General features: G+C 41.3%; 1 protein-coding gene across 3 annotated transcripts; it reads right to left on the bottom strand.

The window, feature by feature from the left end:
- Positions 1 to 395: 395 nt before the first annotated feature.
- Positions 396 to 14,858, bottom strand: rbbp6 (retinoblastoma binding protein 6). Of its 3 annotated transcripts, none has more exons than XM_029508172.1 (19): positions 14,322 to 14,858; positions 13,084 to 13,189; positions 11,731 to 11,779; positions 9,014 to 9,058; positions 8,824 to 8,906; positions 8,548 to 8,644; positions 8,294 to 8,436; positions 7,922 to 8,097; positions 7,582 to 7,685; positions 7,279 to 7,449; positions 6,766 to 6,908; positions 5,760 to 5,883; positions 5,543 to 5,609; positions 5,355 to 5,397; positions 4,923 to 5,240; positions 4,398 to 4,529; positions 2,332 to 4,323; positions 2,008 to 2,101; positions 396 to 1,833 (listed from the first exon to the last, which is right to left on the bottom strand). In XM_029508172.1, the coding sequence occupies exons 1-19, from the start codon at positions 14,485 to 14,487 to the stop codon at positions 946 to 948; spliced, it is 4,941 nt and encodes a 1,646-aa protein (XP_029364032.1). In that variant the 5' UTR covers positions 14,488 to 14,858; the 3' UTR covers positions 396 to 945. The 3 variants fall into 3 exon arrangements, with proteins under 3 accessions (XP_029364032.1, XP_029364033.1, XP_029364034.1); XM_029508173.1 differs by having other exon boundaries at positions 8,294 to 8,433; XM_029508174.1 differs by having other exon boundaries at positions 13,084 to 13,180.
- Positions 14,859 to 17,047: the final 2,189 nt, after the last annotated feature.

The following is a 17,047-nucleotide window of genomic DNA, read 5'->3' as shown; positions in this document are numbered from 1 at the left end:
GGAAGAGGAGCAGAGCCACTTCTCTCCGTTACACGTAAAGGTGTTGAACAGGAAATGTTTCGGACTATTCGGACTAAACACGCAGTATTAATGTTTCCTTCTTAGCCGTCTTAATTTAGCCAATGATCAGAGTCACACAGGTAGTCTGGATATTAAAGACTACTATTGGGAAAACCCATTTCCATAATGCAAATAATCTATCTGACAAATACAAAAACTCTGTGTGTGGCCTTTCAGTCCAGTCATGACCGACTCATTCTACCAGCCAGACACAAACTATAAACCCTTTATAATCCATTTGCAAAGAACACAAGGGCCCTCACCTCCACAGAAAAAAACCCAGCAACATTTTATGGATGTTTCTTTTTATTCATTCAAAACAGGAAAAACTCAACTTTCCTCTGGTATTACTCATCCACCCAGCATTTGGTTTTAAATTAAACATCTACAAAATCAAAAAGAACATATACAGCACAGAGGTTCCAATCATTAATATTTACAGCATCTGCTTTAAATCAATGGCATACTCTTTCAATAATCCAGTATGTGCACTCCTATTTGGGGGAAATCAAAGTACTGACTGACCTCTAGTCATAATCTAAGACTTCTCATGCCAGCTGTATGTAACATTGCAGGTTCAGTGAATATGAACCATAGCTGTTTGCTGTCCTGAGCAAGTGAGCATGTGCAAAACCCTCAAACTTCACATTCATTTTCTAAAGTGCTTTTCCTTCACAGACTTTTCATTTTCATTTTGAATGATACATTTTTTAAATTACTAGAGATCTACAGTTGATACAAAAGGCACCCTGGAAAAAACAAATGAAAAAAATAAAATAAAAATAAAAAAAATTATATATCCAGGCACTTTTTGGACAGAGAAAGCAAAAACGTCTTTCAAGTAGATTTCTCCAGGACAATCAATATAACGTAACTGAGGAGAGCTTAGTGTCGTCCACCTCTTCTGTACTCTCCTTTGTCTTCGTGTGTATTCTTCAGCTCCAGTTCCTCCTGCAGTTCTGGCGTGGCTTGACTCTTCTCCTTTCTGTCAGTAGTACCCTGGCTGTGGGAGTCGGAGGGCGAGGAGTGGTGAGTCCCTGTAGGTCTGCCTTGGTGTCTGTAGCTCCCTGATGGATCTCTGTGACCATGGTAGTCGTGGGGATATTTTTTGTCTTTACGTCTTGTGTCCAGCAACATGTCTCCATATGTTTTGTGTGTGTTTTTATCAGGCAGTACAGCAGCTCTACCTTGTGAGCTTCTTTCCCTGCTTCCACTGCTGGAGGAACGCTTGTCTTGCTCTCGTTCTCCTCCTCGCTGCCGGTCTCTCCTCTCTACACCCTGGTACATCGAATAAGAGGCGACGTGATCGGTGGGAGAGAGATAATGATTTTGGACTGAGCTAAAGCTGTGCTCCCCCTCTCTCCCCCTGTCTCTCCCTCTCTCTCCCTCTCTTGTCCTTTCTTTTGATCTTTTGCTCTCCTTCTCTCTATCTTTCGGCCTCTCTCTCTCCTTCACTCTTGCTCTGTCTCTCACTCTTTCTGTCTCCTCCTTTCTGGTGTGGTCAGTTCTGTCTTTGCCACTAGAGGGAGCCACATTCCTGTCTAAACTGGACAAAGACACGTTTTTCTCCTTGTCCCCTGATTTCTGCTTCACTCTGTCCTTGTCCAAGTCGTTCTCTCTCTCCACTGACCTCTGTCTCAGTTCACTCTCTCCCTCTGTCTCTCTGTTGGTTGTCACAAGAAGTGAAGGCAGAACCATAGCAGGAGCTTTAATCTCTCCTTTGCTGTCCTCGTCCGCCTCAGGCTCATTTGATTCCCATTTAGAGTGAGGGACCTGAGGAACAGAAAGAGCATGAGTGAGACAACATGTTTATGTGTTGTGGTTCTTTAATATTCCAAGTTCTAATTCAAAAGATGACACAAGCTGAAAGGTCGCGCAGAACATTTAGTAGTTGTGAGACCTTTAAACTCTGTTGACACACATTATGGTCTGTGCTTGCAGTTTCACCTGTATGCACGGCAGCTGGTCTAGACCCTCTGTTGCTCTTTCCTGACGGCATTCCTCCAGAGTTGTAACCACTGTCCTCATCTCCTCGTAATTGCTGGATTTAACACACACAAGATTAAACTCAGTAAAGACATCAACCTCAGAAAAATGCCACAACACCATGCGGTAACCATCCAGTTTTCAGTTGTTAGACGAAAGAATATGGTTATTCATTGGTTCTTAAAACAACTGATAAAGGCAGTTATGTCCAACTTTGTGTTTACATAGTGACTAGTGTTTTCTGCTGATTACATAAATAAACAGATGAAGCAGTAACACTCTGACCTGCTATCGTCCATGTTGAGGTTTGATCTGTGAAAATGACTGTCTGCCCTGCTCCACTTTGACATGAACATTATGTCCTTTTCTTCTTCTTTCCTGATGCCCCTTTTCACTCCCTCCATCAGTGCCTCTTTTGAAAATGTGTCTCCTGGTAGGTTTCCTCTGTTTTCCTTGCATGGGCTTTCTCCCTTTTCCCTCTTCCACTGCAATTTTCTGACCAATTCTCCCTCTTCGTGCCCTCCAATTTCTTTGTTGGGACTCTTCACCTCTTTATTTTCATTTGTTGTGACCTCTTCTCGTTTGATTGCCTTCATTCCCTCTCCTTCCCACTGTGTTTTACTCTCCTCCGTTTCCTCCTTCACTCCCCTAAGAGCATCATACCATAAATGGACGTCATCCTCTTCTCCGTCTTCTTTCTTCTCTTGTGCAATTTTATCCCACATCTCTTTTTTGTTTTCTCTGAAAGTAGCTTTTTCCCATAATGGCTTTGCCTCTCTTACATCTGGTTTTATTATGTCTTCAAACAATCCCTCATTTTCAAGGACAGAGCCTCTGTTTTCATCAACTTTCAAGTCAGTGTCTCTCTTTAACATCTCTTCTCTGTCACCAGTGCTCCCAATTTCATCCTTTGATTTTCCCATGATACTGTCCTCTTTTTCAGTTTTCTCCTCTTTCCTCTTCCCATCCAGATTGATGTTGATGCTTATTTTCCTCTGTGGCTTCACCGTTATTCCTCCTTCCCAAAGGGGTGGCCTCTCTGTTGGAGACCATGTTTTCCTCTCAGTTTTCTTTTCAGTCTTTTGTTTCTTACTGTCAAAGGAATTGGGTGATTCATTCTTGTGAGTTTCATTTCTCTCCAGGTTTTCTCCTTTTCTTTTTCTGTCCTTCTCAGATCTTGGTTCAGGAGCTTTGCTGCCCCCAGCGTTGTTGTATCTTTCTGAATCCCCCCTGACTGCCTCTTTACTGGGCTTTATTTTGTGCTGCCTCTCTGCATCTTGCCTGCAGTCTGAATTGTTGCCTCTTTTCCATACTTTTTCTGCTTTAAAATCCTTTTGTCTTTTACCTTTACTATCATAGTCTTTATCTGAAGACTTATTTAGTTTCAGAGAATGTTGGGCTAGTTTTAAAGTATCGCTGGCAGCTGCTTTCTCATCATCACAGACATGCCCCCTCTCATCCTTTTTGCTGTCATCTGTTGAGAATGATGACTCCTCTCCTCTTTCTTCTTCATGTTTCCTCCTCCTCTTCGGCTCATCCTTCTGTTGTTGATATGGCCTTGGCTGGGCTCCATCTTCAAATGGTGTGGCCCGACCATCACTGGACAATTGAGAGGGAGGGGAAGGGCTTTTATTGGACATATGAGATGGAGAGGAGCGACTGTCACTAGATGACTGAGATGGTGTGGAGTGGCTGTCACTGGAAGACTGTGATGAGGGGGAGTGGTTATCACTGGATGACTGTGATGGAGGAGAGCAGCCATCCATCTGGGCAGTATGTTGGTAGTGGGAGTCCGAGTTGGGCTGTGAGTGATTTTTGCTCCCTTCCCACTGAGGAGGAGGAGGTGGAAGGTTAATAAAGGGAGGAGGCAGTTGGTGGAAGTGGTTGACATAGCTGCTGAAATATTTCTCACACCACTCTTTGTACTCATTCTTCCACTGCAGGTAGCGCTTTCTTTCCAGCTCCAGACTGTTTGTTTGATTCACATGGTCGGTACATGAGGAAGTAGCTGAGCTTGGCCCAGAGCTTCTGTCTTCCTTCCCTGAGTGTTCACCTCGGCTCCTGGAGCTGCGGCTGCATGAAGCAGACTTCTTGGTGTGATGGTGGCGATTTTTCCGGTGATCTGATGGGGACTTGGACCTCGAAAGGTAACCAACGTGGGGTGAAGATGATGAAGAGGGAGTAGGGGATCTTGGGCGCTTGTATCCATAGCTATTGGAGATAGAGTGATGAGAACGGTTGTGGCGGTCTTTGTGGCGGGAGTAAGATGAGCGTGGCCTGGAATGGTAAGTAAGTAAATAAGTAAATAAAAACATGTACACAATCTGTTCTATGCTTCACTGCTTTGTTACCTTGATCTGCCGTGTGATCTGGATCGTGAACGGGATCTGGACCTGCTTGAAGAGCGGGAGTAGGAGCAAGAGGACTTAGAAGATTTGGAGCGAGAGGAAGAGTGTCTATAACTAGACCCTCTGTGAGGTGACCTGAGTGACGAAAACGAAAGAAACCCAGTTAATGTACAGATTTCAACACATTATCAGCACATTGTTCTCAGAGTGTCTTCCAAGCCCTCTACAGTTGTTACTGAAGTTCACAACACATTTTTTTGTTTTTATTAGTAGTAACATGAGAGCTCAGCAGGCTGCACTTGCAGTGGTGGGTTGGGGTTAAAATTATCTCTCCCCCCGGAACAATTGTGGACATTTGCATCACAGTTTCATTCTTGGTTTCAGAATTGCTACACTCCTTATGTGCCAGCTGTTTCTCAGCTGGCACATAAGTTCAGTTATATGATTAAGGACAGTGGAGATTTATAGATAACCTGTTAGAGGATGTGACTCCTGGGAAGATTCAAAGCATTTAATTGTTCACTGTACCTTTCCTTCTTCTTTCCCTGATGCTTGTACCAGTCCTTGGGGATTAGGGCAGGGATGGAAGAGCTGGAGGTAGAGGAGCAGAGAGAAGGGATTGGGGCACCCTGGGGACATGGGAGTGTCCACATGGGCGTGGTAGGTGGGTATCCAGGAGGGTAACTGCTGAGCGACTGGTGAGCTGAGAGGTATGTGGGAAAAAGAGGGGAGGGAAAGAAAGATGGAGCAGCATGTGAAGAGGATGATGATGATGATGGTGAGGAGCAAGTTAGCTGCTGGGATTTCGTCCAGCCTCCTATGGGACAACCTGAGGGAGAAGAGGAGCTGAGGGGAAGACAGAGAAAGAAGGATATCAGTGATGAAATAGGTTTAGTCAAATAAACACCGCACACAAATACACACACAAACTCTCTCACGTGCTCACACACACGCACTGACCTGCCCCAGGAGGTCGATGGCCCAGAGAGTCCCAGTGCTGAACCTTTAAATTCAGAGGAAAAATGGTGTTCTGTTTATTCTGCACTTATGTTGAGATTTAACTATTAGGACAAGTAGGTCAAAAAGACGAAACACTTAAAATGTAAGGAAAACATCACAAAAGGAAACAAAGCTTCTTAGCCACTCACCTAAAGAGAACTGCTGTTGATTCACACCAAATGTCTTGGGCTGCTCTGGCAATTTCGTGGGGTTAACCTGAACAAATATAAATATAAGTGATTTCATACAGAGATGTGTGGTTGCACGGTTTTTTAAGGCTGTGTGTGTGTGTGTGTGTGTGTGTGTGTGTGTGTGTGTGTGTGTGTGTGTGTGTGTGTGAGTGTTTGTGTGTGACTGTTTCCTCACTAGTGGTATGAGTTGAGGTGGAACAGCAGTAGACTCTTTATTTGATACCAGTACAGAAGGGTTAGAAATTTCAACAGCAGTAGAAGCAGGCACAGGAATTGCGGTTGAATCTCCATCAGCATCCCTAAATAAACAGCAGAAACATCACAGTCAAATCAAAACAAATTAGATTTATTTATGTAGCACCAAATAATACCAAAGTTACATCAATGCACTTTACACATAGAGCAGGTCTACACCAAAAATTATTTAAAGAGACTCAACAGATCCCCCCATAAGCAAGGAAAAACTTTCTTTAAGAGGCAGAAACCTCAGGCAGAACCAGACCATTGTTTAAGAAGTGCTGGGGACAGGATCTGAATCAGTTACATTCGATGCAACCCTAAATATTTAGCTTCATTGGGTATTTAAAATTATTGAAGCTGATGTCGTCAGCTGTTACAAACCATAAAATTTCTCTCATTATCCCTCACAGCATCTGAATTACACTAAAGTGACATTATCCGTATTTCTCCTCACTTCAATTAAGTGACAGGAACAAGCAGTTCTGCCGGCAATTTCAAAACATGCAATCATCAGAAGCCGCACTGAGCTGTGTAGTGTTTACCTGGTCCCTTGTGAGCTCAGGGATGATGGGAAAGCAGTATGTTTTAAAGCCAGTGAAAACAATCAAACTTTTGCCTTGATCACAGTTTAATGATTCATCTGTGCCCTCTGAGCTTGAGTAGGGCCAACAAAAGTGTCTTAAATCACTTATGTGGCTACTGAATCCGTTAACTGAAAAGCAATGTGTCAGTAAAGCGAACTTTGCAAACCGTCTTCAACTGCGTTCACATATTATCCAAGGAATCACATCGATAAAGAAATGAGGCAGTAGAGGTAGTACAAGTAAGTGAAACATGACTCCTTTAACACATGTATTTGCTCAATAGATGAGTAATCTATTATGTTGCTGTCGTATCACAGTTCTCAACAAGTGAATGCATGTGTTTCTGTGTTTACGTACTTGTCAGGAACCTCCAAGCAACTCTGCTCAGTCTGGAGGGAATTGATAGGTGTGTAGCAAGCAGGGGTGGGGCCTGTCGTTGCAGGAGGATTTTCAGACCATGCCATTGTGTCTTCAGCCTGTGGGAGATGCAGGAGAGAGTCCTAAAATGGGAGAGGACAATAGAATATAGGTGAACATAATAAAAGGAGTTTAGGGATTAAACCTTCAGGCAGAAATTAAAGCTGAGACATCATAATAAAATACTACATACAATATTTTCGCAATACATAAACTTAGCCCCAGAAATACACACATTTCCTGATAGGATAAATATATGGATGATGTAGAAAACTGATGGTATACTATCTTCTCCACAGTCTTCACTTATTTCAGTGATTTCCATAACTATCTTTCTGAGAGCTGAGAAACATCTGATTGTGAAATAACAATTACTTATTTTCCTCTTGAGTCACAGATGCACACAGCTATTATATCTGCCTCCCAGATGAAACACATCATTAAGAGGTTTACCTGCTGGCGGTACACTAACTGTTGAGGCCTCTGAGACTGGCTCTGCAGAGTAAGAGGGGGCGGGGTGGGGACAGGACTTGGTGTTGGGGTTGGATTTTGGGACTTGGAGATAACACACGGTTTTGCCAGAGTTTTGGTGAAGCCTCGCTCTTTCCTGAAATTGTTCACAGCCTGTATGGGCAGAAGACAATAGACTGATTCAGAGTCAGACACATTGTCAGACACAAATTGAGCAGTACTAAGTTATATTTAAAGCTGTTATTGTCTACATTTTCCTCGAACTTTAATGTCAATTAAAGTCACCTGTCTAAGAAATTTATTGGCGATCAGGGTATCAGGGGAGACATTTGATTGGCTACAGGTGGGGCAGACATGTTCCTCTGAATCCAGCAGAGTGGTACGAATACCTGAGGAGAAGGGAAAGAAAACTGATGTAAATTTGAATAGACTTGTATTTCCAGACAGTAGAATTGTATTTGCATGTTCATGCTTGTTTGTGTTGTTTGTAACAGATAAGACTATTTATCTGCTGTAATTATAATTTAGGAATTACACTCACAGAAGCATGTAAACACGGATACACAGTATCAGGATCAGATTAGCTTTATACTTTTAGGTATATGTGAATGTTGAAGTCGCTCACAGTCATCACAGTAGCTGTTTCCACAGCAGGGTATGACCACGGCGTCACTCAGCAGGTCATGACAGATTAGACAGAGGAGTTCGTCAGGTATGGGATCCTGTTCAGCTTGTGGTGACTTGGGTTGTTCTTGAGGAACAAATGGAGGCTTTTCCTTTTTCCCAATGGCATATGCTTCTCTACAGACATAACAGTACATGCACTGAAAGTTCACATTCACATCCATATCTAGATACCACTCAGGGCAGAACAACGATCAACATAAATTCACAACATTTCAAGTAACCAAAGTGGTCAGGGTTGAGGAGACTGATATTATACAATTTCTCCTAATAAATGTTGAGCTTGTAGTTAATAAAGTCAGTTAACACTCACGCATCTATGGCAGGAATGGCATAACGTCCACAGTTGGTCAACATGGCTCCTTTTATATTAGGATCATCTACCTCAACCATGAAGGAACGAGGGATGCCTGTGCTCTTCTTTATTCTGAGCGGACCCTCAAAATTTTTATCCTGCTATCAAGAACCCAAATATTATTAATCACAGATAACAGTTAACACTGAACCATTTTCTTGGCCATGCAAGACTGGAAAGAGGCTGCCTGATTTACAGCCAATTCTGCTTACCCCGCTGGTGGGACAGTTCCTGATGTGGTGCCCAGTATTTCCACAGCGATAACAAGTATAGTTTGCAGGAAGAACATTACTAAACTTCTTGTTGTAGCTAGAGAGGAATAGAAACAGAATATGGCATAGAGGCAAGGTGGCGTGCAGTACAAAGATGAAGGTAGGTAAAAAGGTAATTAAATCCAAGAAAGACAGTGACACATCAACACATGGAGGTATGGATGTGCAGAATTTCAGAAAACTGAAAATTTTACAAGCATCACAGAAATGACTCACTTCATGGAATCATAGGTAGACTGATTTTGCATAACTTTGATCTTATCCTCCTCTGACACATTTGCATCAGCCAGGTTGGCCATCTGCATACACACAAATGAATGTAATCAACAGACAGTTTAATTTATACTATTTCACATGGAGCAGGATTGATATGGAAAGAGAGAGCGAGAGAAAAGAGAGAGTATACCTTGGAGAAAAAGGGCAAGGCACTGGAGGAAGTCTGGTCATCCATCTGTTTCAATTAGAATTAAACACAAAATAAGTTTTACTAATGAAGCGATGAGGAAAAGACTGAGAGCTCTGTGTTCACAAGGAGAAGCAGCAACACAGCCTGGAAGAGATACACGAAAATATGTCCACAATTTGTCGTTTGAAACATCACTCGCCAAACTCAGTACTTTTGAATAAAACACCTGCTGTATTTAAATTTTTTCCATTTTTTTTTTTTTTTTTTTTTTAAACAGACATAAAATTTATACCAACATTCAGTGGATTTTTTCATGGATGCATAATAAAAATAAAACTGTTTGGATTACAGGATTTCTGCCAATTCTCATACCTTAACACTTACCATTCTGAAAATGAAGAACCCTGTCGTCTCTGGGTTGACTTTGATAGGTAAAAGAAAAACCCACCTATACCCTTACCACCTCTAGCAATGCACGTTCATTGCCTTCTCTCACCTTTTGTCTCTCGTCTCTGTTTCGTTTCACTGAGATGGAATCGATACAGGTGTGTGTGTCATGGCCATGCTAGCAGCTAACTGACTTTTCTGACCAAATATCTGCAGAGCAAATGTCAGCAAATGTCCTATCATCTCACCAATGCTTAGGTCAAAACTCAAAGCTTAGACCAACTAAATATAAATAATTCTTTTAAACTAACAATGATATTTAGGTTCTTCTTTCTTTAATCGATTCCTTCCACTGCATCATCAAGACATTTTTACATTGATTTTCAGGTGTCGGTTAGCAAGTCATAACCGAGTGTTGACACTATACTATAGATCATAACATTCATTCAGCATATACTTTCTTAGCTAAACTGGTTTTGCAACATCTTGTGTCTAAGTTTAAAGGAACATTGTAGAATTTATACAATCCTGCTTAAGGTAATTTGCACACTTTTTGCTTGCACATACTTCTTATATAGCGACACAATATTGTCAGAAAGTCTTCGGCCAGATCAGGACACAGTAGTGGCCCCGGCCCCTACCCCCATAATTGTGTCAAAACAATCTTTGTGCACAGAGCTTTGTCCTTTTTTTCAGGAGAATTTTGCCTTTAAAATTAAGGCAAGTACTTCTCAATATTATATGATTTAAATGCTTAAAACAGTGTTTAAATTAAACATTCAGTTGGAGCTATAAGTTGTTGAATGTAGCAAATGTGATTCCAGTTTTTATAGCTTTACATTACATTACATTACATTTACATGTTATATCTATGTTCTTTTTTTTTCCTGGCAGAGGTAATTTTAAACTTCTATCAGGTAAAATTAGGTCAAATGAGACCAGTGAGACGGTAGTTTTATACCTTTTGTCCAGTCAAGTCAAACACATAATCAGTACATAGGACAGCTTCATACAAACAGCTTTATTGATCAATAATAATAATAATAATAATAATAAAAAAAAATTACACACAAAGTTTCAAAGTATTAAGAAGCATAAAATCAAGCAAGTAAATCAGCAAGTAAAAGATTTTAAGATTTGATTTAGTTCAGAGTATCATAGGCAAAACAACACTTCACGAATTCAGCCCAATATCCCAATGCTGGACCATGTGGTGACTGCAGAGTCGGTTTAAGAGAAACACCATCTTTTTTTTAATTTTTTTTATTTTTTTATCTTTTTCTCTGTAGTAAGGGAGATGCTTTTTGTCATGGAGGCATTCAAACTACAGTGCTGTGGTTTGTTTCAAAAAGTACAAATTCATCCTTTACTTGCCTGGATTTGGAAATTATGGTTAGCGTTAATAATTTGTCCCATCTGTTCATCTAACGAGAGCCCATAACAGATCGACATTATTATGTCAGTAGAACATTCCTTGTAACAAATTCTACTCTTTGGTGGACAAAAGGCTCATGAGGAATCAGGAAGAGAGATACTGCTCTAATATGCCAAATTTATTTAAAAATCTAATCTAAAAGAGAAGTTAATCATATTCAAGGACTCTGTAGAAGCTACACGGTAATCAAGGTTAAAACTGTATAAGGTTTTTGCAGTGGTGCTAGGTGCCTCAGACAATTATAAAAATTATATATGAGCAAGTGGGATAGCCACTCATGTGTGACTAAGCACCGCTACCATCACAAAAGGGTTGAGTGTGTCAGATATGAAGAGGTGGCCCGCATGATAATGTTTGACCCACCCAAGCAGCTTACACCACCCACAGATAAACACTGAACGATGTTAAAGAAAACACCAACTGGTAACAGAGCAGCTAGTAAATTACCAGCTCAAAGTTTTTAGGATGTACATATATCTCTCTCTCTCTCTATATATATATATATATATATATATATATATGTTTTATTATTTTTTTTCTCTTCTTCATGTATATGAATAACTTTAACTGCCTTTATTTATTCATGCTTTGACAGCAGATGCTACTTTTTGATAACTTAAATTTTAATGCCATTATCAAATTTGATCTATTTGAGCAGTCTTTTATAGATAAATCATTGAGCAGCAGACTACTTCCTCTTTGCAACAGAAACTGTAACTGCAATTGAGGAAACAGAGACTTTCAAGGACTTTTATGAAGGTCTCACATATATATCCTGTATCTGTTATCTATGAAATTTTAAGCACACAAAGCATCGCTATTCTGCTGTGTTAACAATGCTTGTGCTGAGCTATGCTCTGAATGAAGTGCAGTGGGATTTGGTTTGGTTACGTACTGCTTTGAAGGCTGCAAAGGCGCGCTGAAGCTGGACATCTGAACGCTCACTGAAACACAAAAATAAATCATTTCAAACCAGAGCCACCCAAGAACAATTTCATACTTATACTGAAAGCCCACCGTGCTACATCACCATATATTCTTACTTTAGGGGTAGATTTTATTTGTTTTTGCTACTTTTCCAAAGTAAAAGGGCTTAAAGCGAGCAGTTCTGCCAGGTCACGATCATCCAGTCTCTGCTTCAGCTGGTCCCAGACGTGCTCTATGGGGTTCAGGTCAGGGGACATTGCTGGCCATACCATATGAGGCACTCCGACTTCCTGAAGTCGAGCTGTGACTATTCTAGCACAATGTGGTGGAGTATTATCATCCGTGAACCTCCTCCACCAAAGTGAACCCTGGGGACCATGTTGACCTGGCAGAACTGCTTGTAGCACTTGTGGAACAGTGGAACACATTGCCTCAGAACAACATCATGAGGCTAGTGAGGAGCATGAGACGTCGCTGTCAAGCTGAGTAGTGTATATCACCCTCAACCCTTTTAAACAGTGTAAGTGACGTCATTTGCAGGGATTTTCCTTTGGTTGGGTTTAACATTTCATTGGGAGTTTAATGTCAAAAAGTGTGTAAACGCCTCGATTCGTTGCATCTAATCTTGTGGGCAGTGTTAAAGTCCTCATTCCTCTTCGCCTGCCTGCAGGGTGCTGACGGGGCTAATCACATGACTGCCAGTCTGTTCCAGTGAGGCCTTTTTCTGCTTTTTATACATGGATCTCACACTACTGCTGGCTCTCCTGCCTAACCTTGACTAATATCTGGGAAATCCTTGCATACGTCAGTGTAGAGTTCCAGTCATATGATTTCCTCTTTTCCTATGCACATATTTTAGCATAGAAAGGTTATGCAAAACTCTGTTTAATCAACTGTTGACTAATAACATCAGACCTCTGTATGGATTCAGCTTGATGATGTGTCTAGCATTGTCTACTTTACGAGTGTAGTTCCTAAAAATAAACCCCCTCCACCTGTAAACACATGCTGCTGCTCAATTTCACAAGTAAGCAAAAATGACCCTTCCTTTATTAAGCCCCATACTAGTGTTCATATTAATAAGAGCTTATCATGTACAATCTATGTCTCCATGCCACTTAACGTAATTTTTGCATTTCTAATATACTGAACGGCATCCATGGTTAGGTAATCTTTTCAAGTATTACAACCGAACTGTGCAGATGCTTGGGTGGGGTTGGTCTTGCAGGCAGAGTAGAGCCATCATAGTGGCAGGGAAAGCAACACTAATAATGTTGCATGAATTTAGCTACCACAGTGCCAACTTCGAGAAAACACTTACGTGTTTTGTGTCTTGCTGCTTGAGTGGGATTTGCCTCCAGTGATGGGGATTCTACGGACGATGACGGAGGAGCCTTTTGGGATAAGACCTTCATCATCTGTGTACTCTGCAGGAGAGAGTCTGAGGATTAATGTGTATTGAAGAATTTTTGTTGTGAGGGGATCTTATTTTTTTGGGTTTTAGGAAATCAAACACCCTTCACTGACAATTACCAAAAGAAAGAAAAATGTCAGTATGAACAAACTGATTGGTTCTATCTTTTGTTGCAAGTAAAATGTTATATTATTATATTCAACTACTTGCTTAACTCTGAATGAATCAATCATAAAATTCTGTGAAATCTGCTAAACTAGACAAAAAAAAAAAATAAAAAAATCAAATGCTTGTGGATAATTTTTTCAGTGATACAAAATTCTGAGTGTTTTCATTCACATTTATCAACACTCAACAATTAAAATTTGGCATTCATTCTTCACTCTTTGTCAACACTCCTGTACAGTACTGATTCATCAAACCTGTGAGTCAAACCTTAGCTCTTGGAGTGAAATCTAAGAAGAAGAAGAAGAAGAAGAAAACCCCAGACAGAATGACTCAGCATTGTTGCAAGAAATCTGATTAAAGCAATCTGCCAGTGTAACTTCTTCAGTACTTCATATGATAAACAGTACTCCTCAGACTTGCTTAGTGTGTGCACCTGTATTTCCTCAGAGCCAGGGCTGTGCTTTCTGTGGTTTCTGTGGTCATGTAGCATATGATGGGGTGCTCATACTCTAAAATGGCACTTGTCATCAATTTCCTTGCAGCTGAGTCTATTTCTCTTTTTACTGGGTTTGATTTAGTGAGTTAACTTAACCTACACGGAAGTCAGTGATGTTACATGTATCGATCTTGTGTGCTCTTAAGCTGGACTTTAATCTTATGGCTATGGCCGGGCTCTAACTCAACTTTAGCTATTTATATCCGACACCTCCCTTGTGACTTTTACATGCATGGCACAGACAGTGCAGATCCTCCACCACTAGGTCCTTTAACTAAGGGCATGAAGCAGGAATGTGTCCCATTCATAAGCCCCTTTTGTGTCGGCTTGACTTTTCTGGACCCCAGTCCAGCTGAAAGAGGTGACGCAACCCCCCCCCCCCAGCTGTCAAATCGTTTACCACGTGTTTCTTGCAAAGTTCATCCGATCAGACATGCCGATCAACGAGACTGCCATCATCCCACAGACAATGTCTCATTACCTTGTTTAGTCTGAGCGTTGGTGATCTGCAGATCACAGTCCCCAGCTCTCAGCTTCTCTCTGCCCATGATCTGCCGCTTCAGGTCCGCCAGCGTGATGTGCGGGCCGTCAAACACCACCGTGTCGTAGCTGAGTTTGGAGGAGAATTTATAATGAACGTGAGTCATGCTGAAACTGGGCAAAAAATCAAAATAAAAAAATAAAAACCAAATAAAAATAAATCGTCCTATGCCGTGAGGGAGCCGACAGCTGACAGTTTCTGTCCGGCGACACGGAGCCGGTATTGTGGTAGTTGCTATGGTAGTTCAAAGTTAGCTAGCTGGCGTTAGCAGCCGGCTGCTGGTCCGCCGCTAACAAGCTAGGTTCTTAATTAGCAGCTGGCCGCCCGGTAAAGTGGAGCTGGCTGCCTGACACGTCCCGGCGTCTGGCGGACCGGCGGCGGGGACTCAATTCAAAGCGCCTTCAGCCGGCTTCGAGTCTGATTTGAACTTTTATTCCCGCTAATGGCGCTATCAGTCCGAGGTGTTCGCCGCTGACAGAAACCACCAGCTGTTTCCACAAGCAACGGCTCGTCAGCACAGTGCACACTCCGTCCGATGCTGCCTTCAAATGATCCCCGGAAATTCCGGCTTCTCCGATCCCCCCCCCCCCACTGTGACAACGTACTTTTCGTTCACTCTTGTTTACACAATCGGGATCAATGTGAAAACACTTACTTTCAATAAAAAAAAACAAAACACAACTGACCACGTCTATGAGTCACCCTCGACTCTAACTAATTCTCACATGTGGACCTGCTGCTTTTCAGGCTTAAGGCACCAAAGAATCAAAGCTCCAGTTTGAAGAGACAAATTGTTTCTTGTTTGAGAATCCACTGTGACCCAACATAAACAAAAACAAAATCAGCACAAGTTCAAGAGGGTAAAAAAAAAATGCAGACTCACCTGGTGGTGTAGTTTTCATGATGTCCACTGTCTGTGAAAAGAGAGACGAGTGTGTGAGTTGCTGTGTAGTTGTATTTGAACACTTAATGTGTTTTGTTTTAAAACAACAGTACTTAACTGCTGTGTGATTAAAATGTGCTTTTATCGTAGAAAGCAGGCCTAATAAACAATAAATTATGTTGATGCTCTAAGTCCATTCGTCTTCTTGTTGATTATACATACACACATATGTTTTTAATTTGATTTGATTTTTTTTGGCCAGTGTATCAAATTTTGTAATTGGTGAAAAAAACGCTGGGGAAAAGGTGTTGGCATTTCTTGTTTTGTGTGACAAAGAGTTTCTCAGTAAATGTGCCTTTTGTAACTTAGGCCTTAAAATGAGGATAAGGGCTGTCTGACTAATACAGTTTTTGTGGTATGACTGCTGCACAGGAAGGAGAAAAATGATTCCACTCAGTGTGACTGTGAAGAAGAACAGTAGGGAATACAAGGTCTATCTAAACAACATGTCTCTTTTAATATCACAAATCCCGCAGTAATGTAAAGGGTTTGCTGTCGCCCATGATTTTCTGTGTTATTTATTTGCTTTTAGGTTTGACATCGGCTTTGTCCGATTCTTCACCGACACGTGAAGGCAGCCGCTGTGTGTGAAGTACACCTGTTTGCTCTCAGGGGACAGCAGACATACTCCAACAAAACCAGATTAACACCCAATACCAAATGGGTGTCAATCTGGTTTATCAGTTTATCCAGTTGTAACCTTTGAGATATGACATGATAATTTTTCCCCGACTGTATTTTCATTGCACTCGCTACAAGCTCCCCAAGACTTCGTGCCAGGGGAGAAGCAAATGACTCTTTTTAGACCATATATGTATATGATATACCGAATATGATTGATATTTAAATTAAATGAATAAATCCCCTTTTTAGCCTTAAGGTTAAATGATGCACTAGAGGGAGACAAAGCATCATTTATGATGTTGTTTGTGGGGACTGCAGGGTGCAGTCAGTCTGAAGGGTTCAGGTTTGGACACATTTGATGCCACTGCCAAAGTAAAATGAGTAAAACATTATTATCTTCTTATCTAGAATAAAACCCAGCTGCTAGGCGATTGGACCACACACCATAGATTGGCTATACAGAAAAATCTATTCAGTGTTGGAATTTTCTGTACTTGTCAAGTTTTGAGAAAATTGATTTCACTTTCATAGTGTGATAAATATGAAGCTACAGTAAGCAGATCCTTAGCTTGGCATTAAGACAGGAAACAGTTTGAAACAGCCAAACTGGCTGCATCCACAGATACTAAAATATAGTTGCACCTGTAAAGCTCACTAAAATGTCACATCTTGTTAGTCTTTGTATATGGATTTGTCAGGCCGAGCCAGGCCAGCTATGTCTTCATGCTAAGTGAACCCTCATCTGGCTCTAGCTCTACATTTAGCATACAAGAAGTGAAAACTAGAAAGCATATTTCCCAAAATATCAGGCTATTTTTTTGAGCTAAAGTAGCTCGTGCCTCAGCAATAACAGCAGAAACAGAAATGTAAATGTGAATCTTCAAGGTGGTGAGGATCTGAGGAGGCACTGAAAGGAAGGAGACACAACGTGAGGAAATGAGATGAGAGCGGGCAAGGAGCTTAGGAAGCAAGACTTCTCTCTGGCGCTGTGACATCATCACCACAGGTTGGCTAGAGAAGGCACTACATGCACACATATGCATACACACACATACGCACGCACACAGGAGGAGGCATGGATATCAGTGAAGCTAGTAGA

Source organism: Echeneis naucrates, chromosome 8, assembly GCF_900963305.1.
Source record: "Echeneis naucrates chromosome 8, fEcheNa1.1, whole genome shotgun sequence".
In the NCBI taxonomy this organism is placed as follows: domain Eukaryota; kingdom Metazoa; phylum Chordata; class Actinopteri; order Carangiformes; family Echeneidae; genus Echeneis; species Echeneis naucrates.
This window is presented reverse-complemented; position numbering and strand designations above follow the sequence as displayed.

What these genes read in the sequence shown, in the direction of transcription:
- rbbp6 (XM_029508172.1), bottom strand. Translation starts at nt 14,487, where the DNA reads ATGACTCACGTTCATTATAAATTCTCCTCCAAACTCAGCTACGACACG. An exon ending in GCCATTCCTGCCATAGATGC is followed by an intron (nt 8,098 to 8,293) that starts GTGAGTGTTAAC and finishes TTATGTCTGTAG; the next exon opens with AGAAGCATATGCCATTGGGA. An exon ending in ACCAGCTGCCGTGCATACAG is followed by an intron (nt 1,834 to 2,007) that starts GTGAAACTGCAA and finishes TCTGTTCCTCAG; the next exon opens with GTCCCTCACTCTAAATGGGA.